The following is a 25,903-nucleotide window of genomic DNA, read 5'->3' on the forward strand; positions in this document are numbered from 1 at the left end:
GGAAAAAAGGGTGATCCTGTTTCTTGTGAACTGTGGCTGAGTCACAGTAGGTAGGGTGGAAGGTAAGAAGTGTCCCCTTGAGGATAAGTCCACCAACCCCACTTACTTCCACAGCTTGATGAGGTTGTCACAGCCGCCTGACGCAAACTTCTTGATGTAGTTGGGCTTCTGCCCCGATGGCTGGTCTATGAGGCTTCCAGGTACAACAGCAGGGGCCCAACTGACAGCATTGCAGCCAATCTGTAAGGATGGGGATTGGGATGACTTTGCCCTTTTGACTTGCAACAGAGCACTGCTTCTGCAGATCCAAAGCTGCAGTTCATATCCCCTCCAATTCTCAGGACAGGATTAAGTAGGACAGCTATTTTGATGAATTAAGGATTAGCCACCATAATGCTTTTCAAGGAGCCCTAACAGTGCCTTTATTTTTCAGCAATATATTTAAAGTAGGAGAAACTCCAGGGAGTTTAAGAAACAGAACAGTTTTCAAAAACATGAAGGGATTCAGAAAACCATGCAAAGTAAATACATGGCTTAATGAATTAGTCTAAAGCATTCTTGTAACCACTACTTGCTCAAGATAGCAAATTACCATTTACCCAGGAAGCCTTGTAATTATGTCCTACCTGAATCATAGCCCTCTTCCCCAGTAACATTTTCCTCACTTCTAATTTCTTACTTTTTTTTTCTTTTTAGTTTTGTCACCCAAATATGCATCCCTAGACACTACAGTGTGGTCTTGCCATTTAAATGTTTTTTTCAAAATCTTTTTTACATTTCCTCATTTATAGATTCCCCGCTCTGATCTTTTTCTTTACAATTTTTCTGTTGAAGAAAGACCAGTCATCCGACCTGCAGTATCTCAGGCTGATTTGTTCTTTCTCACTTGGTTCAACACTTTCCTCTGAATTCCTGAAAACTGTCAGCTGGATCCTAGACTGGATCAGACTCAAGTTTGACTCCTTTGTTAACACTACAGGCAGTATTCTTTCATCGGGAGGCAAATGATATCAAATTGTCTTTTTTATGTTATTAACATCTGTCAACAATTTATGTCTCTTTCAATTCACTGGACATTACAAAATGGTGATATTGTGATTGTATTCATTTCTTTCTCATTTATTATTAGGAATAAGCTAGACATGGGGCAATTCCCCTCATTAATATTTGGATCCTCATGGGTACAGATCAGATAGGAAAGGCAGGTCAAATGCTTGACACTTTTGAACTGGTTTCCTGACGGTCTTCAAGGATGATTGATTCTCTCTTTATATATCATTATGAACTCATAGATCTAAGCATATCTGATGGGTTTCAGTTCATTTTTTTGACACCTAAACTGCAGAGTGTGTTCAAATTGGCTTTCTGACATAATTCTAGTATGTCAAAGTACATCTTTGATTATTTCTGTTAAGTATGACAAGATATCACAGACTCATCTTGTACATTTCCTGCCTCAGACCTGAGATCAGCCACTTCCTCAGGAATTAGGGTTTCTTTTGGTGAGAAGTTATTTCAAAACTATAGACCGGAGCTAGGGATGCTCGCTGCCACATAATCATTTTATCTCATTTTACACATCAGTCTCAGTCACTGCCAATGTATGGAGGTGGGAGGGGCGTGTTTTGTGTGTATGGTACCAACATTAAAAGATTCTGACCTCCTGCTCTGCTTGTGCCCACTTTTTAAATAGTTGTCCATCCACTACCTTAATAGAGCACATGGCCAGTACATCCTATACTCTGCCTTATAACTCATTTGGTCTTATTTCTCTACAGTTAACTATACTTGATGTCTTTCCAATCATTTTTTTTTTTGTCTGAAGCTTATTCTCAAGTAGATCCCTCAGGAAGGGCGAGTAGAAATAAGTCCTTGAGTTTGTGTATAGCACTAACAGTCTACGTCCTTTATACTCCAATATAAAATTTTATGAAGGGCTTTGAGGTATTATTGACATAAAGGCACCATCTGATGAACTCTGATACAGGTATACTCTGTAAAACTACCACTACAACCAAGATAACAGACATGTTTCAAAGTGCTGAAAGAAAAAAAAACTTCCAACCCAGAATACTCAGGGAAGTGAAGCTATTCAGAATTGGAGGAGAGAGAGTTTTCTAGACAAGCTAAACCTAATGGGGTTCATGACTACTAAGCTCACCATATAAGAAATGTTAAAGGATCTTCTTTAAGCTGAAAATAAAGGGTAATTAGTAACAACAAAACATTTGAAAATAAAAATCTCACTGGTTAAGGTAAATATAGGAAAGTTGGTAGGTTAATCACAGCTAAAGCTAGTATGGAGGTTAAAAGACAAAAGTAGTAAAAATATAACTCCAATAGTTAGTTAGGGGATACACAAGATAAAAAGTGATGTCAGAAATATAAAATGTGGGTGGAGGGAGAGTAAAAAATGTAGAGCTTTAGAATGCGTTCATGTGTAAGTTCTCAACTCCAAACAGACTGTTATAAATATGTTATAAATAAATGTAAGCCTCATGGTAACCACAAAGCACAAATCTAAAGTAGATACACAAAAGATAATGAGACAGGAGTCTAAGCATACTACTAAAGAAAGTCATCAAGCCATAAAGAGAACAAGAAAGGAACTACTAAACAGCCAGAAAACAATGAACAAAAATGGCAATAAGTACATATCTATCAATAATCACTTTCAATGTAAATGGCCTAAATGCTCCAATCAAAAGACAAACGGTGACTGGATGAAAAAACAACACGCATCTATAGGCTGCCTAGAAGAGATTCACTTCATACCTGAAGACACATAAAGACTAAACTGAAGGGTTGGAATAAGATATTCCATGAAAATGGAGGCAAAGAAACAAACCAAAACCTGGGGTAGCAATGATTAGGTCAGACAGAATAGAATTAAAAACAAAGACTATAAAAAGAGACAAAAGAAGGGCATTCCAAATGATAAAGGGATTAATTAAAAAAAATGGGAAAAATATAAGCACATGGAGACTAAACAATGTGCTGCTAAACAACCAATGGGTCAATGAAGAAATCAAAGAGGAAATAAAAAATACACTTGGAAAAAATGAAAATGGAAACACAATGGTTCACAATCTTTGGAATATGGCAAAAGGAATTCTAAGGGGAAAATTTATCGCGATACAGGTCTACTCAAGAAACAAATCTCTAATAATCTAACCTTATACCTAAAGGAACTAGAAAAAGAGCAAACAAAGCCTAGGGCTACCTGGGTGGCTCAGCTGGTTAAGCGCCCGACTTCAGCTCAGGTCATGACCTCATGGTCCGTGAGTTTGAGCCCTGCATCGGGCTCTGTGCTGACAGCTCAGAGCCTGGAGCCTGCTTCAGATTCTGTCTCCTTCTTCTCTCTGCCCCTCCCCCACTCGCACTCTGTCTCTGTCTCTCAATAACAAATAAATGTTAAAAGAATTTTGAAAAAAAAAAAAAAAAAAAAAAAAAAAAAAAGAACAAAGCAAGCCCAAAGGTGGTAGAAAGAAGGAAATAATAAAGATCAGAAAGGGAATAAATAAAATAGAGACTAAAACTACAACAGAAAAGATCAATGAAAGAGCTGGTTCTTTAAAAAGATAAAAAAAAAAAAAATTGATAAATCTTTGGCCAGAATCATCAAAAGTGGACTCAAATCAGAAATGAAAGAGAAGAAATTACAACCTACACCACAGAAATATAAAGGATTATGAGACTACTATGAAAAATTATATGTCAACAAATTGAACCACCCAGAAGAAATGGATAAAATTCCTAGAAACATACCATCTTACAAGACTGAATGACATCTTACAAGACTGAAGAAACAAAATCTGAACAGACGGGTTACTAGTAATAAAACTGAATTGGTAATCAAAAGACTTCCAAAAAAAGTCTAGGACCAGACAGCTTCACAGGTGAATTCTACCAAACATTTATTTTTTTAAGGTTTTACTGTTAAGTAATCTCTACACCCAATGTGGGGCTCAAACTCACAACCCGAGAGATCAAGAGTTGCATGCTCACCAACTGAACCAGCCAGGTGACCCTCTACCAAACACTTAAAGAATGAATATCTGCCTTCCCAAACTATTCCAAAAATAGAAAAGGAAGGTATTCTTCCAAATCCATTCTACGAGGCCAACGTTACCCTGAAGAACTCATGCAACTTAACCTCCGAATAGATAATCTGATTAAAAATGGGCAGAAGACCTGAATACACAATTCCCAAAGACATACTGAGGATGAACAGACACATGAAAAGATGCTCATCATCACTCATCATAAGAGAAATGCAGATCAAAACCATAATGAGATAGCACCTCACACCAGTCAGAATGACTAGTATCAAAAAGACAAGTGTTGAATATGTGGAAAAAAGGTAACCCTTGTGTACTGTTGGTGGGAGTGTAAATTGGTGGAGCCATTGTGGAAAACAGTAAGGAGGTTCCTCAAAAAATTAAAAATAGAATTAACATATGATCCAGCAATTCTACTTCTGGTTATCAAAAAAAAGCAAAAACAAAAACACTAATGCAACAAGACATCTGCACCCCCCCCCATGTGCCCTGCACGTTATTTACAATAGCTAGGACATGAAAGCAACCTAAGTGTCCATCGATGGATGAATGAAAAAAACCCAAAAACGTGGTGTATGTACACACACACACACACACACACACACACACACACACACACACACACATATGGAATATTCAACCATAAGAAATGAAATTGTGGCATCTGCAACATGGATAGACATTGAGGGCATTATGCTAAACGAAGTGAAAGACATTGTATGATCTCACTTATATGTGGAATCTGTAAAAAAAAAAAAAAAAAGACAAACATGAGAAAAACCATGCTCATAGATGATACAAAGAACAGATAGGTGGTTGCCAGAAGTGGGGTGTGAGGTGTGTAAAATGTGTAAAAGGGAGTCAAAAGATAAACTTTCAGGTATAAAATAAGTCACAGAGATGTGACTATAGGTAATACTATACTGCCTATCTGCAAGTTGCTAGGAGAGCACATCTCACAAGTCCTTCTTATCACAAGAAAAAACTTTTTAGATTTTATTTAAAAAAATTTTAAGTGTTTATTTTTAAATATAATTTGACAGTGTATACAGTGTGCTCTTGGCTTTGGGAGTAGGTTCCCATGATTTATCACTTATATATAACACTCAGTTCCCATCCCAACAAGTGCCCTCCTCAATGCCCATCTCCCATTTCCCCTCCCTGCCCTGGACCCCCCCCCCCCCAATCAACCCTCAGTTTGTTCTCTGTATTTAAGAGTCTCTTATGGTTTGCCTCCCTGTTTGTAACTATGTATTTTTCCCCCATCCCTTCCCTCATGGTCTTAAGTTTCTCACATTCCACATATGAGTGAAAACATAAGATACCGGTCTTTCTCTGACTTATTTCGCTTAGCATAATACCCTCCAGTTCCATCCACGTTGCTGCAAATGTCAAGATTTCATTCTTTTTCATTGCCAAGTAGTATTCTAGTGTGTGTGTGTGTGTGTGTGTGTGTGTGTGTGTGTGTGTGTGTGTATACACACATCTTCTTTATCCATTCAGTTGACGGACATTGGGCTCTTTCCATAATTTGGCTATTGTTGATAGTACTATAAATATAAAATAAATATTAGGGTACATATAAATATTAGGGTACATATGCCCCTTCAAATCAGTACTCCTGTATCCTCTGAATAAATTCCTAGGAGTGCTATTGCTGGGCTGTAGCATATTTTTAATTTTTTAAAGAACCTCCATACTGTTTTCCAGAGTGGCTATACCACGTTGCATTCTCACCAACAGTGCAAGAGGGTTCCCCTTCTTCCACATCCTTGTCAACATCTGTTGTTTCCTGAGTTGTTAATTTTAGCCACTCTGACTGCTGTGAGGTGGTATCTCAATGTGGTTTTGATTTGTATTTCTCTGACATGAGTGATGTTGAGCATCTTTTCATGTGTCTGTTAGCCATCTGCATGTCTTCTTTGGAAAAGTGTTTAGTTTTGAGACAGAAAGAGACAGAGCATGAGCAGGAAAGGGGCACAGAGAGAGGAGACACAGACTCCAAAGCAGGCTCTGAGCTGTCAGCACAGAGCCTGACGTGGGGCTCGAACTCATGAACCATGGGATTATGACCTGGGTTGAAGTTGGAAGCTCAAATGAAAAAATTTGGGGGGTAATTATATACAGTGACAAATGTTAACTAGTCTTATTGTGGTAATCATTTTGTAATGTATACAAATACTGAATCATTAAATTATAAATCTGAAATAAAAATATGTCAATGATACCTCAGTAAAAACAAGAGGTGATTAAAAAAAAGTATTTTACTGAAAAAAGATAAATCTATCCATTGCCCCTCAAAGTTTCCTCTGGTCTTTTTCCTAGTCCCTCCCCTAGCTCTGCTCTACCCCAAACTTAAATGATCTGCTATCACTCTAGTTTACTTTTTCTAGAATTTTAGATCAATGGAATTTATAATATATACCTTTTAATCTGATTTTTGTCACTCTGTGTAATTATTTTAAAATTCATTCTTCTTATGTGTGTCAGTAGTCATTTCTTTTCATTGCTAAGGAACATTTCAATAGTATGGACAAAACACAATTTGATCCATTCACATGTAGATTATATCCAGTTTTTGGCTTGTAAAGCTGCTATGATCTTTTGTATGAACTTGAAAGTCAGTTTTGCTGGTTATAAATCCTTGGCCCACACATTCTTTCCTTGATTATTGTGATTTTTTTTTTTTCTACGCATGGATCATTGCTGTTCAAGAGTCTACTGAAAATCTAATTTTGTTTTCCCTTGTAAGTCACATGGCTTTTTTCCCCCGGATGCCCAAATGATTTTATTTAAAGGCCAGTAATTTTATTACAATTACGCCCTTTATGCTAGTGATTCTGGGTTGATACTTTTTTTTTAAGCATTTTATTTTTTTAAGTAGACCCCATGCCCAACATGGGACTGGAACTCATGACCCTAAGATCAAGAGCCATATGGTTTATCAACTTAGCCAGCCAGGCACCCCTCTGGGTTGAGATTTCTTTTTTCTCTAAAGTTTATTTATTTATTTTGAGAGAGAGAAAGACAACGCTCAAGGAGAATCCAAGTAGGCTCCGCATTGTCAGCACAGAGCTTGATGCAGGGTTTGATCCCCTGAACCATAAGATCATGACCTGAACTGAAAGCAAGAGTCAGATGCTTAACCAACAGTGAGCCGTCCAGGTGCCCCTTGATATTCTTAAGTGTAGAGCATGCTCTCTCAAAATGCAATTTCAAATTTTGTTTTAAAATTTTAAGATAGTTTTCTTGAATTAGTTTTTAGTATTTGTTCTTTTTTCTTCTTCAGGAGTTCTTCATATTCATGTTTGATCTTTGCCTGTCTTTTTTCTCAAAATCTTTTTATCTCTTCATTTAAAAAAAAATTTTTTTTTTTAACATTTTATGTATTTTTGAGACAGGGAGAGACAGAGCATGAACAGGGGAGGGTCAGAGAGAGGGAGACACAGAATCTGAAACAGGCTCCAGGCTCTGAGCTGTCAGCACAGAGCCTGACGCGGGGCTCGAACTCACGGACCACAAGATCATGACCTGAGCCGAAGTTGGCCACTTAACCAACTGAGCCACCCAGGCACCCCTATCTCTTCATTTTTTTTTTTTTAAGAAATACTATTTTATTTTCTTTTTATATTTTAGTTAACATACAATGCAATATTGGTTTCAGAGGTAGAATTCAGTGATTCATCACTTACATATGACGCCCAGTGCTCATTACAACAAATGCTCTTTTTAATACCCATCACCCATCTAGTCCATCTCTCATCCACCTCCCCTCCAGGGACTCTCAGTTTGTTCTCCTCATTAAGAGTCTTTTGTGGTTTGTGTCTCTCTCTTCTCTTTCCCCCTTTCCCATATGTTCTTCTGTTTTGTTTCTTAAATTCCATATATGAGTGAAATCATATGGTATTTGTCTTTCTCTGATTGACTTATTTTGCTTAGCATAATATATTCTAGCTCCATCCACATCGTTGCAAGTAAGATTTCAGGGTTTTTTTTGATGGCTGAGTAGTATTCCAAAAATATGGAACACTTCATGAATTTGTGTGTCATCCTTGTGTAGGGGCCATGCTAATCTTCTCTGTATTGTTCCAATTTTAGTATATATGCTGCCAAAGCAAGAACAAGAAATTTCCTCTTCTTCGTGATCTATTTCTCTTAAGACCTTATCTGTTGTTGTGTTTATTTGCTCTTGTATTCTTTCCAGTTTAGTCTTTATTACTGAAATAATTTTTCATTTCTGATTTTTTCCTAAATTCTGTCACTTCATTTTGAAGTTTTTCTAATTGTAACTTATGGTATTTTTTTCACACCTTGTATCATTAAAAAAATGTTTCTTAGCTTGATTTGAAATAGCAGGTGAGAGTTTGATTCTGTTTTGTGGGCATGCCTTTCTTTCATTGCTTGTCAGGATGTTATTCTGTATATTCTTTTTTTTTAATTTTAAGTTTTTACCTTAATTCCAGTTAGTTAACACGCAGTATTATATTTAGTTTCACAGTGATTCAATACTTCCATCCATCACCCTGTGCTCATCAAAAGTGCCCTCCTGAATCCCCATGATGTATTTCACCTATCCCTTGACAACTTCTTCCCTGGAAAATTTTTTTCTTAAGAAATAACTTTAAAACATTCAGAATGCTCAAGAATTTAGTTAAGGATAAAGCTCCTAAAAATTCCTAATGTATATTATATACATTCAGAACAATGTAAATTACTCAGTTTATTATACCAAAACCCCCTTAGAGCCTACCTAACTACATCCCCTCTTAAATTAGAAACTTCCATGGTAACATGCTGCCCACCAGCCTCCAAACCAGTTTCTATACTCTTTCCCTTTCTTGTGAGTTAAAATTTATGTAATTTCACCTCAAATGCTTTTGTTATTTTTATGTGATATTAGTTGTCCTGAAAAAGTGAGGTCCAGGGAAGCCTTTCTAGGTTGAGAAGTCTGTTTTTGTTAATAAATGTGCTGACAAATATGACAACTTGCTTTCAAGATTTCTTGGCTCTGTTCCCCTCCCTGACTTTGGTCTACATCCTTGCTTTCCTTTTTCTGTGTCCCTCTCCTGCTCGATTTTGATTTCTAGTAGTTTCTCCTCACCAGGGGTCCTGTCGTGGAAACAAGCCTTAGTGGGTCATAAAGGTCAGATTTCTACAAGTCCCTTTAGTTTTTCCCAGGGTGAGGGGCTTGCACTCAACTGGTAGGACAAAGTATTAAACCCCTCCCAGTCAGTCCTCCAAAGATAATACAGATGGCTAGTAAGCATATGAAAATGTGCCCAACTTCATTAGTCATTAGAAAAATGCAAACTGAGGCCACAGTGAGATACCGCTTCACACCCACTCGGATGGCTATAACAAAACAAACAAACAAAAAAAGATGACAGTAAGATTTGGCAAGGATGTGGAGACACCAAAACCCTTGTCCACTGCTGGAAGCCATGTAAAATGGTATAATTAACCTGGAAACTCAAAAAGTTAAACAGACACTTTCCATCTGACTTGATAATTCTACTCCCAGGTATATATCCAAGAAAACTGAAAACATATGCTCACAAAAAATCTTATACACGAAAGTTCATAGCAGTATTCACAATAGCTGAAAATGTCTATTAACGGCTAAACGAGATACATAAATTCACAGGATAGAATATCACACAATCATACAAAGGTATAAAGCACTCATACTATGATATGAATCCCGAAAACATGTTAAATGAGAGAAGCCAGTCACAAAGGACCACATTTGGCATACCTCCTTCAATTGTGTTCCACTTTATTGTGCTTCAGTTACACCGTGTTTTTTACAAATTGAAGGTATGTGGCTACCCCGTGTCAAGTTAAGTCTATTGGTGCCATTGTTCCAACAGCATTTGCTCGCTTTGTGTGTCTGTTTTGGTACTTCTCACAATATTTCAAGCTTTTTCATTGCTATATTTGTTATGGTGATTTGTGATCAGCAATCTTTGATGTTATTATTGCAACTGTTTTAGGGTGCCATGAATACACCTATATAAAATGACAAGCTTCATTGATAAATGTGCATGTTTTGACTGCTCCACTAAATGGCTGTTCCCCCGCCTCTCACCCTCTCCTTGGGTCTTCCTATGAGACACAAACGATACTGCAATTAGGCCAGTTAATAACCTTACAATGACCTCTAACTGTTCAAGTGAAAGCAAGAGTCACGTGTCTCTCACTTTAAATCAAAAGCTAGAAATAATTCAGCTCAGTGAGGAAGGCATGTCAAAAGTTGAGATAGACTATACAAGCTAGGCCTCTTGCACCGAAGAGCCAACATCTGAATGCAAAGGAAAAGTTCTTGAAGGAAATTGAAAGTGCTACTCCAGTGACTATGCTAATGATAAAAAAGTGAAACCACCTCACCACTGATAAGGAGACGGTTTTAGTGGTCTGAAGATAACACCAGCAGCCACAACATTCCCTTAAACCAAAGCCTAATTGAGAGCAAGGCTCTAAATCTCTTCAATTCTGTGAAGGCTGAGAGAGGTGAGGAAGCCACAGAAGTGTGAAGCTAGCAGAGGTGGGCTCCTAAGGTTTAAGAAAAAAGGCCATCTCCAAAACATAAACATGCAGGGTGAAACAGCAGGTGCTGATGTAGAAGCTGCAGCAAGTTATCCAGAAGATCTAGCTCAGATCATGAATGAAGGTGACTACAGTAAACAGAGTTTCGATGTAGATGAAATAGCCTTCTATTGGAAGAAGATGCCATCTAGGCATAGCTAGAGAAAAGCCAATGCCTGGCTTCAAAGTTTCAAAGACAGGCCGATTCTCTTGTTAGGGGCTAATGCAGTTGGTGACTTGAGGTTGAAGTCAGTGCTCATTTACCATGCAGAAAATCCTAGCGTCCTTAAGATTTATGCTAAATCTACTCTGCCTGGGCTGTATAAATGGAACAACAAAGCCTGGATGACAGCACATCTGTTTACAATGTGGTTTATGGAATATTTTAAGTGCCCTGTTGAGACATACTACCCAAAGAATCCTTTAAAATGTCCCTGCCTGGGGGAGCCTGGGTGGCTCCGTCGGTTAAGCGTCCCGCTTCGGCTCAGGTCGTGATTTTGCGGTCTGCAAGTTAGAGTCCTGTATCGGGCTCTCTGCTGTTACCATGAAGCCCACTTCAGATCCTCTGTTCCCCTCTCTTTCTACCCCTCCCCTGCTTGTACTCTCTCTCAAAAATAAATGAAAGTTAAAAAAAAGTATTACTGCTGACAATGTACCTGGTCACCCAAGAGATCTAATGGAGATTAATGACAATGAGATTAATGTAGTTTTCATTCCTACTAACACAACATCCATTCAGCAATTTCCATGGATTAAGGAGTAATTTTGACTTTCAAGTCTTATTATTTTTAAAAAAAAAATTTTTTTTTTCAACGTTTATTTATTTTTGGGACAGAGAGAGACAGAGCATGAACGGGGGAGGGGCAGAGAAAGAGGGAGACACAGAATCGGAAACAGGCTCCAGGCTCTGAGCCATCAGCCCAGAGCCTGACGCGGGGCTCGAACTCCCGGACCGCGAGATCGTGACCTGGCTGAAGTCGGACGCTTAACCGACTGCGCCACCCAGGCGCCCCTCAAGTCTTATTATTTAAGAAATATATTTTGTAAGGCTGTGGCTGCCATGGTGATTCCTCTGATGGATCTGGGCAAAGGAAACTGAACACCTTCTGGAAAGGATTCACTGTTCTAGATGCCATTAAGAACATCTGTGATTCATGGGAAGAAACCAAAATAACAACATGAACAAGAGTGCGGAAGGAATAACTGCAGATGTGTGGAAAGAGCAAGAGAACTAGAAGTGGAGCCTGAAGATGAGACTGAACTGCTATAATCAAACGATCCAACTTTAACACACAAGGAGTTGCTTCTTCTGGATGACAAAGAAAGTGGTTTCCTGAGATGGAATGTACTCCTGGTAGAGATGCTGTGAAGACTGTTGACATGACAACAAAAGATTTAGAATATTACATAAACTTAGCTGATAAGGCAGCGGCAGGATTTGAGAGGATGGACTCCAAGTTTGAAAGAAGTTCTGCTGTGGGTAAAATACTATTAAACAGCATTTCATGCTACAGAGAAATTGTTCATAAACGGAAGAATCAATAGATGTGGGAATCTTCAAAGCTGTTTTAAGAAACTGCCCCACCACTCCAGCCTTCAACACCACCACCCTGATCAGTCAGCAGCCATCAACACTGAGGCAAGCCCCTTCACCAGCAAATAAAAAACAAAACAAAAACCAAAAACACACACACACAAACCCCTCCCCCCCACAAAAACAAAAAAACATTACAACTTGACTACTCAGATGATGTTTAGCATTCTTCAGCAATAAATTTTAAGGTACATACATTGTTTTTTAGACCCAATGCTATTACTGTATACTTAATAGACTATAGGAGAGTGTAAATATAACTTTTATATGCAATGGGAAACCAAAAAATTCCTCGACTCCCTTTACTGCAGTGGTCTGGAACCAAACCCACAATGGCTCTGAGGTATTATAGGATCTGCCTGTATTATAGGATTCCATTCATACGAAATGTCCTGAATAGGCAAATCCATAGACAGAAAGTCAATTAGAAGTTGCCTAGGTTGGGGGTAGGGTGGAGAGCGACTGCTAAGGAGGATTCTTTTTGGGGTGATAAAAAAGTTCTGAAAATCAGCAGTGATAATTGCACAATTTTGTGAATATACTAAGAACTACAGAATCGTATATTTTAAAAAGGGGTGAATTTTGTAAGTAAATTGTATATTAATTTAAAAACAAAAAAAATGCAAAACTTCTTTCAGTTTCAGGTGCTGTTCTTACACTGGCCAGCTATGGTTTCCAGTGAACACGGTTGGCTGCTTTGTCAGTTAGAAGGCACTCCATTGCTTCCTGCTTCCTCCTGCTCAGATACCAATACCCTAAAGCCTTTGGTTGTTGCTAGTTTATTTCCCTCTGCCTCTACTTTGGAGGTTGTGGAAATACCTTGTTACCTTGTTCTGTTGTAAATGTGGTTACTGAGTTTTTGGTTGTGCTACCTAGTTGCTCTGTTGGTTTTTACAGAGAGATGAGGAAAGACTGAAAAGCTATGATGCCATTCCCCACCATCTTCTCAGAAGCCGCTCACCCTATTCATTTCTGCAAGCTAGTCAGCAGATAAGAATCCAAGCACCTCAAGTAAAGACCCTGACACAGGCTCCTGGGGCCTTGAGGGCTGAACAGGCTGTGATCTCTTAAACTCGAGAGGCGCAGAAGTACAGTGTCAAACTTGAGAGCTACCAAGTTTCCATCTGGGTAGACTGCAGAAGAATCTGGGGCCACCAAAGTTGGAACTGTTACATAGTGAGAAGGCACAGATTCTGGGTTCTAACGCCGACACAGGACCTTCTCTAAGTCGTTTACTTTTTCTAAGCCTTTTCTGTGTCAACATAAAATGGGAACAGGGCTGCTTACCTTGCAAATCTGTTAATTTGATAATTTCTTCTTTCATTGACAAATGTTTGTGAGGATTACGTGACACACAGTAGGGGCTCAAATGGTGTGAGACACTCTTCCACTGTCCATAGTGCTTTCTTATTTCAACCATAATATCCAATGAATGGAAATGCAAGGCACTGAATTCCTATGATGCTCTTTATAACACCACTCAGTTCGAGGGGGTCCCAATGACCACTGCAAGCACGTTAACTTGAGGCGTCCATGGCAAAGGTAGCAGGTAGGCAGGCTGCCACTATCACCTTGCCAGTGCCCTGGCCCTCCCTGACTTGGGAGCTTGCAAGAAGGCATCTGTGCCAAACCCTGTCCTGGGCTGAATGAGGCTGGTGCAGCTTGGGGCCTCCCTGGATGCCACCTCTGTCTGGCTTCAGAGCAAAGCGGCTTGAAGCTGCCCCACCAAACAAGTCTGAGCATCAGTCCTTCCCAGCCCCCCGCAGAGCAGCGACACAACTCCTGCCACTCTCTAGGGAGTTTCCAGGAGACACAAGGCAAGGCAGCAGAGCTACCCTCCACATGCAGGCAGAGTCTGGACTTACAGTGTGAGCATTGTTGATCTTTTTCACTTCCCACTGGCCCTCTCCGGTGTATGTCAGCAGGGAGATGGCCCCATCCGAGCTCCCACAGGCGAGGATTAGGCCATAGTCATGGGGGGCCCAGCACACAGAGTTTACTGTGGGAAGGAGGGAGGCACAGTTAGCAGAATTTCCCAAGAGGAAGTTTCACTTTTGTCAATTAAGAAGATTTAAAAAACCCATCACCTACGACTATCATAACTTCATAAACTATAGTCTACCTTTACAAAAAGTAGGATGGGGTGGGATAGATAAAGGGGATTAAGGGTGTACTTATTGTGATGAGCACGGAGTAATGGATAGAAATACTGAATTATACATCCGAAACCAATATAACACTACATTAATAAAAAAGTAATAGGAAAAAAAGTAGGACAATAATCTGAGAATAAAGGCCAGTACTTAAAATGAATAAACTTAAAAAAAAAAAAAAATGCACCGTGTTTTTTTTTTTCCTTTCTTGATTTGCTTTAGACTGGCTTTAGGTCTTAGCGCCTTACCTCTGCTGCGGACAGACAGCAGAAAAACCAACCAAATCCAAGGGATAAACAAGGAGCACCACGAGGGGAAAGGCGCCAGTGAGCTTCAGCCACGACCGGTGCAAGGCCCCGCCCACCCGCTCCTACGACACTCACGGTACCTGAGGAGTCGTGGCCTGTGTGCTCATGTGTCTTCTCCCAGGTGCCATTCTCCTCTTTCCAGATAATGACTTTCCGGTCATAGGAGCAGGATGCCAAGATGTTCCCATACATGGGGTGGGCCCAGGCCACTTGCCACACAGGACCCTCGTGACTGCAAGGGGAGAGGATCAGAGGCGGCTCACATGGGCCACAGGAACCTGCGGTGCTCTGCCAGCCACTACTTTGGACCCAACTGAATGCCTTCCTTGATAGGCAGAAACAGTATCTTAGGACAGAGCCACCTAAGAATTTTATAAGGGAGAATTATAGGATGTCACCGCCAAAAGGGACCTTTGTTGGGACGTGAAAGAGGTCACAGAGGCTTTGAAAGCAAGTCAGGACTCTAAGTTAGCCTCTTTGTTCCTACACGGCAGAACCTCCCTCCCTCGTCCCGCAGTGCAGCTGACACCACTTACACCTGCCATCATCAGGAGAAGCCTCTCAGTCTATTCATTTGTGCACTGATCAATCTAGGGTTTGCACCCACAAATACTCAGGAAGTATTTACAGAGTGAACTGCTACTCACCCTTCCACAATGGCTAAGTCTTGAGTATCTGTTTCATATTTTTCACTCTTCTTCTAATTTGTTCAAGGGCATGTCTCTGCTCTTCTGATCTTATGCATTCACCTGGTAAGTACTATCTGAGCACACATGTAGTGCTAGACTCTGTACTAGGACCGTCTCTAAGGTGCAGGGAAGGGTGGGCACCAAGCACAAAGAAGCGGCACGGCAGAGGTGATGGCCCAGGCTCTTTCACACCCACTCGCCACTCACTAGCTGCTTGACTTTAGGCAAGGGCCATGCCCTTTCTATGGCTTAGTCTCCCAATGGAGATATGAGCAAGGCTTCTTTCATACCGTGCTCATGAGGGGAAATATTGGTGATAACTCACATATAAAGTTTGGAACAGTGCTGGGCACAAGAAAAGAAAAAACCACTCATGCCTGTTAGTTGGTACTGCTGTTCCTTGTTCACTCCTCTACCCCACTCAAAGTGTCCTCCCTCTGGCTGGGACAATTCCCAGTCCCCAAAAAGGAGCTGCCAAGCAAACTCACAGAAGACTCAAATGTCCTACAACTAGCATAGTTTTAACTGAGGCAAAAAAAAAGAAAGGGTGTGTGAATTTTTTATTCCTGTAATATTGCACATCTTTTGAACCTAAGAAAAACAGGGCAGAAAGGACTGAGTAACAGCAGACGTGCCCGCTTCTGCCAGAGCTGGCAGCCAGGCACCTCTCTGTGTAGCCATGGGCTGCTGCTGCCCAGGGAAAGTAGCATGTGACCCCTTACTCAATTTTTGACACTCAGGAAGAGGGGAACTTCTAGGCTCATCTCCCCAGAAGGCTACTTAGTTATGCCTTTTTTTTTTTTATATAGAAAACTTAAAAAAATTTTTTAATGTTCATTTGCTTATTTTTAAGAGAGAGAAAGAGCATGAGTGGGGGAGGAGCAGAGAGAGGGAGACACAGAATCCAAAGCAGATTCCAGGCTCTAAGATGTCAGCACAGAGCCCGATACGGGGCTTGAACTCACGAACTGTGAGATTATGACCTGAGGCAAAGTCGGACGCTTAACCAGCGGAGTCACCCAGGCGCCCCAAGTTATGCCTTCTTTAATTAACAAACGTGTAATGAGCCTCTATCTGTCAGGGGTTCTTAATTTCTCCTGTGCAGTCTGGTGAAGGCAATGGTTGGTCCCTTTTCAGAATAATGGATACAATACATCAAGCTAGGATTATAAAGGAAACCTAATTATACTACAATACGGTTAGTGAAATGTTAAAGAACGATTTATAATACAGTGATACGTGTACTTCTCGGTTAGCACATTAATAAACTCTAGTGGCAAGTCTAATAGCCACTCTTACTTCAGAGTAGTGATGAATGTAAGTGCTACTCTGAGACAGCTACAACTGTAATGTGATATGAAACCATGTGCGTCTTCTACTGGTAATAAAGTTACAGGTGCTCTGACTTCTGTGGTTTCCAGCCTACCTCCAAGGTTGAAGGAAATGCTAAATATCTGAGTCACTGAAAATAAAGATGTGATTTTTTTTTCCCTCAGCCCTAGTTCACCAACCCCTGAATTCTATACACAGAACACTGGAGATCCATGGAATCCAGGTCAAGAACTCCCATTTATTTGAAAGGCAGTGGAATGAGGGAAAGCAGAAGTGTGGCCACAAAAACCAGCCAGGATCTCAAGAATCTCAGTAGGGAGATGAAATATGGCCCTTTGTAGCAACGTGGATGGAACTGGAGAGTGTTATGCTAAGTGAAATAAGCAATACAGAGAAAGACAGATACCATATGGTTTCACTCTTATGTGGATCCTGAGAAACTTAACAGGAACCCATGGGGGAGGGGAAGGAAAAAAAAAAAAAGAGGTTAGAGTGGGAGAGAGCCAAAGCATAAGAGACTCTTAAAAACTGAGAGCAAACTGAGGGCTGATGGGGGGTGGGAGGGAGGGGAGGATGGGTGGTGGGTATTGAGGAGGGCACCTGTTGGGATGAGCACTGGGTGTTGTATGGAAACCAATTTGACAATAAATTTCATATTTAAAAAAAAAAAAAAGAATCTCAGTAGGGAGAGAATAAATCAAACATTTGTAAATATTACTGAATATCTGCCATGGGTAAATAGGCAAATTTATGGGATTTATATAATTACAAATGCATTTTTGCATTAACATTATTCTTACATTTCTGCCTTTCAGGGCCACTTTAGATCATGTTGGCTAAACAAAGGAAGGTCATTTCCCACTTTTAAAGGCAGCAGTGGCTATTGAAAGCACATGGTGAGCAGGCCCTGCCTGGGAGGAGGCAGCATCAGCTCATTTTGAGGGTGAGCAGGTGAAGGCCTTGCCCAAGGTCTTCTAGTGAGTATCTGGGTGGCAAAGTTGGGATTTATTCCTGGATCCATCAGCCCGGGATGTCTGCTGAGGGCAGTCACTTGGCTGGGACCTACCTGGGTGTTCTCTCTGCTAACTGCACCATGGGGCTCCTCTGATCTGCGTTCTTAGCTTTTCCTGCCTTTCTTGAGAAGCCCAACCATTCTCTGAGATCTTGCCCAGGTGTGGCTACACTCACCCCCTGAGGTCGGCGATGAGGATTTGTCCTCCATTTCGCACATCGAAGATTTTCACGGACCTGTCTGATGAGCAGGTTGCCAGGCGGGTGCCATAGTAGTCCATCTGGGCATCGTGCTGCAAAGGGAGGATAGCTCAGGAAGCCTGCAGGCTGGGTGGGTGGGGGTAATCACCAGGACAGTCTAGTTTGGACCAAAATTTACCTGAAATTAACCTCAAAGCAGCATCACTATCAGGCAACAAGCCAGCATCCTGACATTCCCATTTCTCTGACAGGCACTGTCTTTCTGAAGGGACAAGAAAAACCATACCTAGCTGCTTTGAGACCCTTTACAGACACGGGAAAGTCCTTTCCATCCTATTCTGTCGGGTGGGTATGGGAGACAAAACGCTGACTGGCTAGCCTCCCTCTTCTTCCTTCGTCAGGCCCCACCATGTTCTGAGACTCTGTGGGCTACCGGGGAGGATACCTGGAGGTTCAGCTCAGCCCCAGAACCCAGGGCTAATGCTGATCCAAAGGAACAGCCTAAGGCTGCCTGTAGTCCCCAGTGAGGTCCTCCAAAATGCACACTGGGCCTGGACACAAGGTTCTATTCAGACATTTGGGCTCCTTCCTCCAACCATGGCCTTAGATCCTTTGTGGACCTTTGTTTCTGGATTTTTACTAGACCTTTTTCCTAGTAGCAAGCCCAGTACCCCAGACTCTTCACCAATGCCTTAAATGTCATTAGTCCCGATGAATGGACCTTCTGGATGCTAACTGTCCATCCAGACCTAGGGCTGGTCCCTGCCCACAGCTCTTGTCTCCCTGGTTCCTCTGAGGTGCAAGGATGAGGCTTTGCCCCACTGAACATCCTGGTCCTTCCTGTTTGTTGCCTATTCCAAGGTACCTTCTTCAGTTGTCTCATCTTGGGGGTTTTAGGAACTATCAGCTATCATTCTTATGGTATTCAGGAGCAATTCCACTTTTTCAACAGAAGCATTCTGTCTGCTTCAACATTCTTTCCCCACCTCTCTCTCTACCTGAGGAAAACGTCCTGATTCTTCTTTGGAAGTCACCCCCTCAACTCTTCTAGGTCTTGGCTTCTTGGAAGGCAGGCAATGCAAGTGTTAAGATAGATTTCTTGGACACTTCTCTTGCAGAGTGCCATCACACACTTCAACAGGAAGTAGGGCATAGTACCTACAGATTTAAATCCTGTCTCTTTACCTTACCTGTTTTGCAACCTTGGAAAAATGACATAATCTCCTTAAACTTGTTTCCTTCTCTTTAAACGGGGCTAATGGTGGCATCTGCTTTAAGAGTTGTTATGAAGGGTAAATGAGATACTGAAAGTATTTAGTATGAGTCTGACAGTAAGTGAACATGCAAACATTAGTCATTACTACTATGCCTCATCTGCTTCTCAAATCTAACCTACCCAAGCAGGTAGCATATCCATTATTTTCCCCATTTTACCTATGGGGAAATCAATGCTGGCCCAGAAAAGTTAAGAAATTGGTGGGAGTCTCAGACTGCATTTTCTTACCCAAGGTACCATGCTGTCTCCAAGGAGGTGTGGTCTTACAGCTAGACCAACACATGACTGCATCCAAAAAAGATATACAACCACCGTGAGACCAGGCAACATCTCAGAAGCCCAAAAGCAATTGCTGGTGAGGTTGTGAGGGCAGGGAGGAAATGCTGTAAGCTTATTGAACAGGGTGTTGCTCAAAGGCTGGGCCTGGACTGCTTGGCTCTGCATGAAGAAGTGTCTGCATCTTTGCTGCTAGAGACTTTAATCTCTGGACCTTCTCCATCGCCCTGTCCTCTGATACCGAGCTGTGTTTGCCTCTCAGGAAACGCCCTGAGTTAATGAGTTCTGGTTCAAAGGGCTTTGCCCGGCCCACTGTCTGTGGTAGTCCTACCTTGGCTCTGCTTTGGGCTTTCGCGGTAAATGCTCTCTGCCTTTGTACTGAGTAACCTTCCTATTCTCTCTTCTTTCAGCCCTCTTTGCTATGGGGCTAAGAAGTAGCAGTAGGAGGAAGGCATATGGGAAAACCATTGTCAGACCTTCGCACCTACGCAGCCTTCATCTCAGAGCAGGTTACTCTGTTGCCTAAAGACCGAGAGCCTTGAGCTATAAACAATTCCCAGGTTCCTCCCACTATAGAGTGACCAGAATGTCAGAGTCCTGCCAATGTGGCAGCCACTTCTGGGAGAATAACCATATCCTGAGGCTACAGCCTGACTAAAGGGTGCAAAGCCACACTGGATTTATGGATGATCAACAGAAATGCTCCCATGCACTGAAATGCACACCTGCACAGTGCGTGAGGGAAGGCTAAAGGAATACTTACAATCATGTCCTCATGGGAGGTGTCCACAGTGTTAATTACCGATACCTAAAACCAAAGATACAGTTGGTAAATCAACAGATGGCAGTTAGAATGCAAATTAAATCTATCAGTCATTTCTAAAGTTCTTGCCTGCATTTGTTCATTCATTCACTAAACATTTAGTTTCAGTATGTTCTTTTTGCCAAGAAATGGAGATATAATGAGTAAGAAGTATTTCTTGGGGTACCTGGGTGGCTCAGTTAAGCACCTTACTCTTGATTTCGGCTCAGGTCATGACCTACAGTAAGTTGGAGCCCCACGTCAGGCTCTGTGCTGATGGTGTGCAACAGCTTAGGACTCTCTATGGGCACGCGCTCTCTCCCTCTCAAAATAAATATTTTAAAAAATGAAGAAAAGAAGTATTTCTTGCCCCAAGAATGTTGCACATAATTAACCCTGACATGCAAAGATAAGTACTTTGTAGTTTACATGTACGTAGCAGCCTGAGGGGCTGGTGGTGGTAGACATGAACTGGGGGTCAGATGATGAGAAATTTGCCAGGTGACACAGGGGAAAAAAGGAAAGTCCAAGCAGAGGGACTAATACGAGCAAAGGTGGGGGGAATGGCAACCAGTCCTGGCTACGTTTGAGGGTAAAGAGGCACCCTGGGGGAGCTATGGCTGTTGTTCCCTTCCTGGATGACAGTTTCTGATGTTACAGGCAGTTTTTTACATAACAGAGTTAATACCTAAGATCTGGAGAGCCGATTCAAGTTTCTCCTGAAGCTGCTCCCTGGTCCACCACCTGTGACAGATCCTAGTCCCTCACTTACTGGGATCCAGGGTCGAGCAGCTTATAGGGCTGGAACACAGCAGCCATGGTCATCACCCTCCCATTCATTCTTTGAGGTCCAGCTCAAATTATGCCCCTGTTCTTGAAGATTCCCAGATTCCCCAACCTGCTGGACTCCTCTGAGTATCTTAAGCACTTAATGTCTACAACACTTTACATCGTTTCTTTTTTTTTAATTTTTTTTAAGTTTATTTATTTTTGAGAGAGAGAAAGAGAGAGAGCGAGAGAGAGTGCAAGCATACAAGCAGGTAAGGGGCAGAGAGAGAAAGGGAGAATCTGAAGTAGACTCCTGGCTCCGAGCTGTCAGCACAGAGCCTGATGCGGGGCTCGAATCCACAAACCTTGAGATCATGACCTGAGTTGAAATCGGACGCTTAACCAACTGAGCCACCCAGGTGCCCCCACTTTACACCCTTTTCTTAACACAAGATGAACTCCCTGGACCAGGGTCTGTGTCATCCACAGTTCTGAATCTTTTCAAATCACCCAAGCACAGTGCTTTGCAACCAAAAGGAACCCAGTGACTGCTTGCTCAATGAATAAATGAACAAAACCAGACAACTTTACTTTGCTCAACCACTATTTAAATTCTTGGGACAGAAAAGGACTGTAAGGGAGGTTTCAGTTTGGAACTGTATTTCTTTGCTTTTTCCTTTCTTTCTTTCCTTCCTTCCTTCTTGAGAGAGAAAGAGAGCAAGCGAGCAAGCAGGGGAGGGCAGAGGAAGAGAGAGCATCCCAAGCAAGCTCCACGCCCAGTGTGCAGCCTGCCTTGGGGCTTGATCTCATGACCATGAGATCCTGAGAGGAAACCAAGAGTTGGATGCATCACCAACGGAGCTGCCGAGGCACCCTGGAACTGGTATATCTTACCACCTCTCCCATTTCATTTTTTTCTGGTACAAGCCCTGCAGGTATAAAGTCTGATTTGACTTTTTGGAAAAGTGGAGACTGGAAAAGGACAGTTGCAGAGCAGTTCAAAAGGTACATAACAAGTAAGCACTGGTTTTCTCATCAAATTCTAGGCTCCCTAATAAGCAGACCTCTAAGGTCTGCAAAGGCAAGTATGGAAGATGAAGATTCTCTTACTCTTGCCAAGCCGTCTAGATTACAAAGTACTCTCTCAGATGCACCGGGAAGGACAAAGGGCAGGATTAATTGGAGCCATCTGATAACTAAGGAAATGAAGAAACCCAGAAGAGAGAGCATTAGCCAAAGTCAAAGAGCTAGTTAAAGGCGAAGCTGGAAAAACAGCCCCACCTGTTAGTTCCCAGCGCACAAAGCTTTCCACCTGACCAGGCTGTCTATCTACAATATAAAGTAGTTGTTATACTGACTTCCCTAAATCAGCAGCTGAGGGCTAAGCAGAGTCAGGAACAAAGTTTACTGGTAGGTTTGCCCCAGGTCACCAAAGGGCCTCAGGAATAACTAGCATTTATTTTTAACCACCCTCACCCACCAGCCAGGATTGGTGGGAACCACACTTCTGAAGAAGTGACTTTTTCTTTTTTTCTAAGCTCTTTTCTAAAAAAAGGTCCTTCTTCCTGAGCACCTCACATTGTCTGGTCCTTGTTAAGTAGTAAGAGGCAGCCCTTAAAACAATTCAGTTCTTCCCAATCGGCTGAAGAGTTAAAATTTCATTTAGAGAATGCTGAGTATCAGAACATGAGCGATTCTACTCAGCAGCTGAAGAATGAGGGGCCAAAAGAGGTGATTAATGTCAAACCCTGCAGACCAAGAACTAAACCCAGTGTCCTGACTTTTGGTGTGTCCAAGCACACCCATTTTCCTGAGAGCACTGGTTTACTGTATTCCCCCTACTCTGTGCCAGGCTCCAGCGACATGATTTTATTCATTAGTTACCATTCAGTCATTCACTCAAAGAGTAAATGTGGAATGACTGTACGCTGGATGCCAGAGATTTAAAAAATCGAGCCCCTACCCTCAGTCATTTAAAAGCTCATCCTCACATCAGTTTCTTGAAGCGCCCATCATACTTTCCGGCCCCACACCAAACAACTGTTCCGCATACATCTCTGCTGGGAGAGGTGGTAGGTGGTGCAAAGGACTGGTTAAGAGGGTTCGAATCTCAGCTCTGCCACTTACCAGTGGTGTAAGAGGCTTCACCTCTCCGAACCTCAAGCTTCCTCATGCGTAAAGTGTCGATAATAACGGCACCTATTTTGCAGGGCTGTTAGCAGGCGGAGATTATGGACAACGCTTGGAACTTACTAAGGGCTCAGGATACAGTAGCACCTACGGTGTTCTGGGTTTTGTTTTCATTTGTTGGGGGAGGAGAAAAAAAAAAAAAAAGAAAAAAGAAAGAGCAAGAGACGCGGCAGCAACGCGGTCCGCATAGTTCCAAGAGGTTCTAAGGCCTCCCTCTGGCCTGCCCCTCCGAAAGGTTCCGAGGGGCAGGACCAGAGCCCCGCAAACCTCGAAGCGGTGAAGGGGAGCTGAATGGCCCCAGTCTGGGGCTTGAACCTCAGCAGGGTAGTGGAACCCGGGAGGGTCGCATCCCCGGGCCCCACACTCACCATGCCTGCGACGGTGGGCAGCTCCCGGTCTCGGACGTGGCAGCTCCCGGCGGCGCCCCCGAACAGCTCACTTCCGGCGCCGGGCTGGCCGGCAGTCGGGCCGTGGCTCTAGAGCCTCCGGGTAGCAACGCGCTCCGCTCGCACGAAGGGTCCGTGCCTTTTCCGGGCCGTACCCCGCCCTCCCAAGGCCACTCCCCTTCTGCGTGCGGAGCGCACGAGACCAAAGGGGTGGGGCTCTGGTTTCCAAGGCCCGGCTCACCCCGGGGCTTTTGGAATCCGCAGCCGTAGCCGGTCTTCTCTCCTGAAGAGCCCTTTCCTTTTGCTGGGATCAGTACACGAAAGGAAGGATTCATAACTACAGCTTCACCTCCCTCCCTGCGGGTTCTGGGTCCAACCGGCCTTAGGATGAACATCGTAGGAGAGTAATTTTGGGGGTAGTGGGTAGACTGGTCCTAGTGCTTTCTTGTTAGTCCCTCCTCAGAACCCAAAGCTGGGACCGGAGGCAATGAAGGCCAGGGGATGCCAGTTACCAGAGGTAGAGCCCTCTCACCCTGCCCTCTCCAAGCCATGGGAGGAACCAACGCCTCCAAACTGCCCCTTCCCCACAGTCCTGGGATCCTGTGAATCTGGTCCATCAGGTGGACACCCCAGGCAGGGAGGGATCTCAGCCTAGGCTCTTGCGGCTAGAGCCCAGTACCTAAACCCCAGTGTCCCCAACCCCTAGGTCCCGGGCTTCCTACAAGCACAATGAGAATGCAGTACTGCTGGACAGAGCCTGGGAGCTCCCCTCAGCCACACATGGTCAGGCAGCCCTGGACCTCTCATGGCGTTAATGAGTCCAGTGACCTAGGGTGGAGTCTAGGCTCCCCTTGTGTAAGTCACAATCCCTCAGTTTCTGTCTTGACACTAGATGGAAGAATTCTAGCTGGCGATGGTCACTGCTGGAGAGAAGATGTTAAGGCTCAAAGAGTGTGACAGACCTAGAGCATCAAGGAACTTTGGAGCAGGGGCCAAAGTTGTGTGGTGTTAAAGAGTTAAGTGCTGGGCCTCCAAGCAGTGGCTCATCCTTCCGCCCCCACCCCAGATTTCAAGATTATTTCCCTCTAATGGAGAAATATTGCAGGGATGTTGGCAGTGGAGCTAGGGGACAAAGGGGGCAGGGCGCTTGGGTCTCCTGTTCTTCAAGGGACAAGCCCTGGCCTTCAGTCTATAGCTGCATCACTGATTCTCTGGGTGCATCATTTCTCTCTGAGCCTTGTTTTTCTCGAGTGGAAAATGGGGACAATGACATTTTTGATATAATACAAATAATATAGTTGTTATTAAAGGAATTCCCTGGTGTAGGCATTGAAGCTGGAGAGATTGTGGATTTGGGACAAGCAATGCAATTGTTTCTTACTCATTAAGGTATTTGCTGGTAGGACTGAAGCACACTGTAATATAGAAGTTTTGAGTGCCAATTCTGGCATCATGACCACTTGGATCACTCGTGTATCTTCTCCTTTCTAGGTGGGAGAAGCACTCTCTCTGAGGTGCTGTCTTCTCTTCTGTTAGGTGGAAATTATAATACCTACGCTGAAGGTTGATGTTGGGAGTAAATGGACCCTGGGATGTGAAACTGTTTGGAAGTTGAATGGGCTCATGGTGCTTGATCTGGAGATCAGTTCTCCCTGAGAAAGGCTGGCCTTTAGTGTGTGTGTGTGTGTGTGTGTGTGTGTGTGTGTTGGTGGGGGAGGTGTGCATGTGCAACCCTCAACCTTTGGACCAACATTGAGACCATCGCTTGGTCTGGGCACATTCTTGTTTTCTGCTAATGCTTAGCAGAGGTTTGCACAGTTCAGATTCTTAGGGTGCCAGGCTCCCTTCTGCCTCCCCCATCCCCAGTAAGGGATGCCACCTACATCCTCTGTCCATACCTCCTGTCACCTCCCTCCAGTTAATCCTGGACCTCAAATCAGGCCATTCTTAGCTTTCCCCCATTTGTGCCCCTACCTCCGAGACCCTCTGTCCCCAAATCTCTTCCTCCTTCTCCTGAGGCCTCTTCCCCCAAAGTCTTTCTTTTTGGGACTGCTCACTGTTCTTCATAAAAGGCAGGTTAAACTTATCTCCCTCAAATGGTGGATGTTTGAAAGGTGTGGCCTGATGGAAGGAGAGAGACACCCACTGAGCTATGCACCCTTGGGCAAAGTGCCTTTCCCTCCCAGAGATTCAGTTTTCCCGAGTTCAAATCCACAGAGGACGAGGACCCAGCTGTCCTGCGGAAAAAGGCCTTGTGATGTGTACCGTGTC

The 25,903-nt window shown here is 42.9% G+C and overlaps 2 protein-coding genes and 1 non-coding gene across 4 annotated transcripts in view; 1 reads left to right on the forward strand and 2 right to left on the reverse strand.

Moving 5' to 3' along the window:
- Nucleotides 1-14,106, forward strand: part of TATDN2 (TatD DNase domain containing 2) — an 82,554-nt gene extending 68,448 nt beyond the window's left edge. The window contains exon 10 of the transcript XR_006593959.1: nucleotides 13,138-14,106. The gene's annotated coding sequence lies outside the window, so the exon portion shown is untranslated. The remainder of the gene's footprint in view (nucleotides 1-13,137) is intronic.
- SEC13 (SEC13 homolog, nuclear pore and COPII coat complex component) overlaps nucleotides 1-23,749 on the reverse strand; it is a 35,785-nt gene extending 12,036 nt beyond the window's left edge. Inside the window, exons 1-6 of one of the 2 annotated variants that reach the window (XM_003982469.5) lie at nucleotides 23,615-23,749; nucleotides 20,250-20,294; nucleotides 17,911-18,026; nucleotides 14,782-14,933; nucleotides 14,106-14,239; nucleotides 107-240 (exon numbers count right to left, since the gene is read on the reverse strand). In XM_003982469.5, the coding sequence (XP_003982518.1) occupies nucleotides 107-240; nucleotides 14,106-14,239; nucleotides 14,782-14,933; nucleotides 17,911-18,026; nucleotides 20,250-20,294; nucleotides 23,615-23,617 (584 nt within the window). In that variant the 5' untranslated portion in view covers nucleotides 23,618-23,749. Of the gene's footprint in view, nucleotides 1-106; nucleotides 241-14,105; nucleotides 14,240-14,781; nucleotides 14,934-17,910; nucleotides 18,027-20,249; nucleotides 20,295-23,183; nucleotides 23,311-23,614 lie in introns of those variants that run through there. The other variant, XM_045051953.1, reaches the window with a different exon arrangement.
- LOC111559693 lies at nucleotides 8,077-8,179 on the reverse strand. Its single transcript, XR_002740801.1, has one exon. It is a non-coding gene; the product is annotated as a U6 spliceosomal RNA (small nuclear RNA).
- Nucleotides 23,750-25,903: the final 2,154 nt, after the last annotated feature.

This window comes from Felis catus, chromosome A2, assembly GCF_018350175.1.
Source record: "Felis catus isolate Fca126 chromosome A2, F.catus_Fca126_mat1.0, whole genome shotgun sequence".
Lineage (NCBI taxonomy): Eukaryota > Metazoa > Chordata > Mammalia > Carnivora > Felidae > Felis > Felis catus.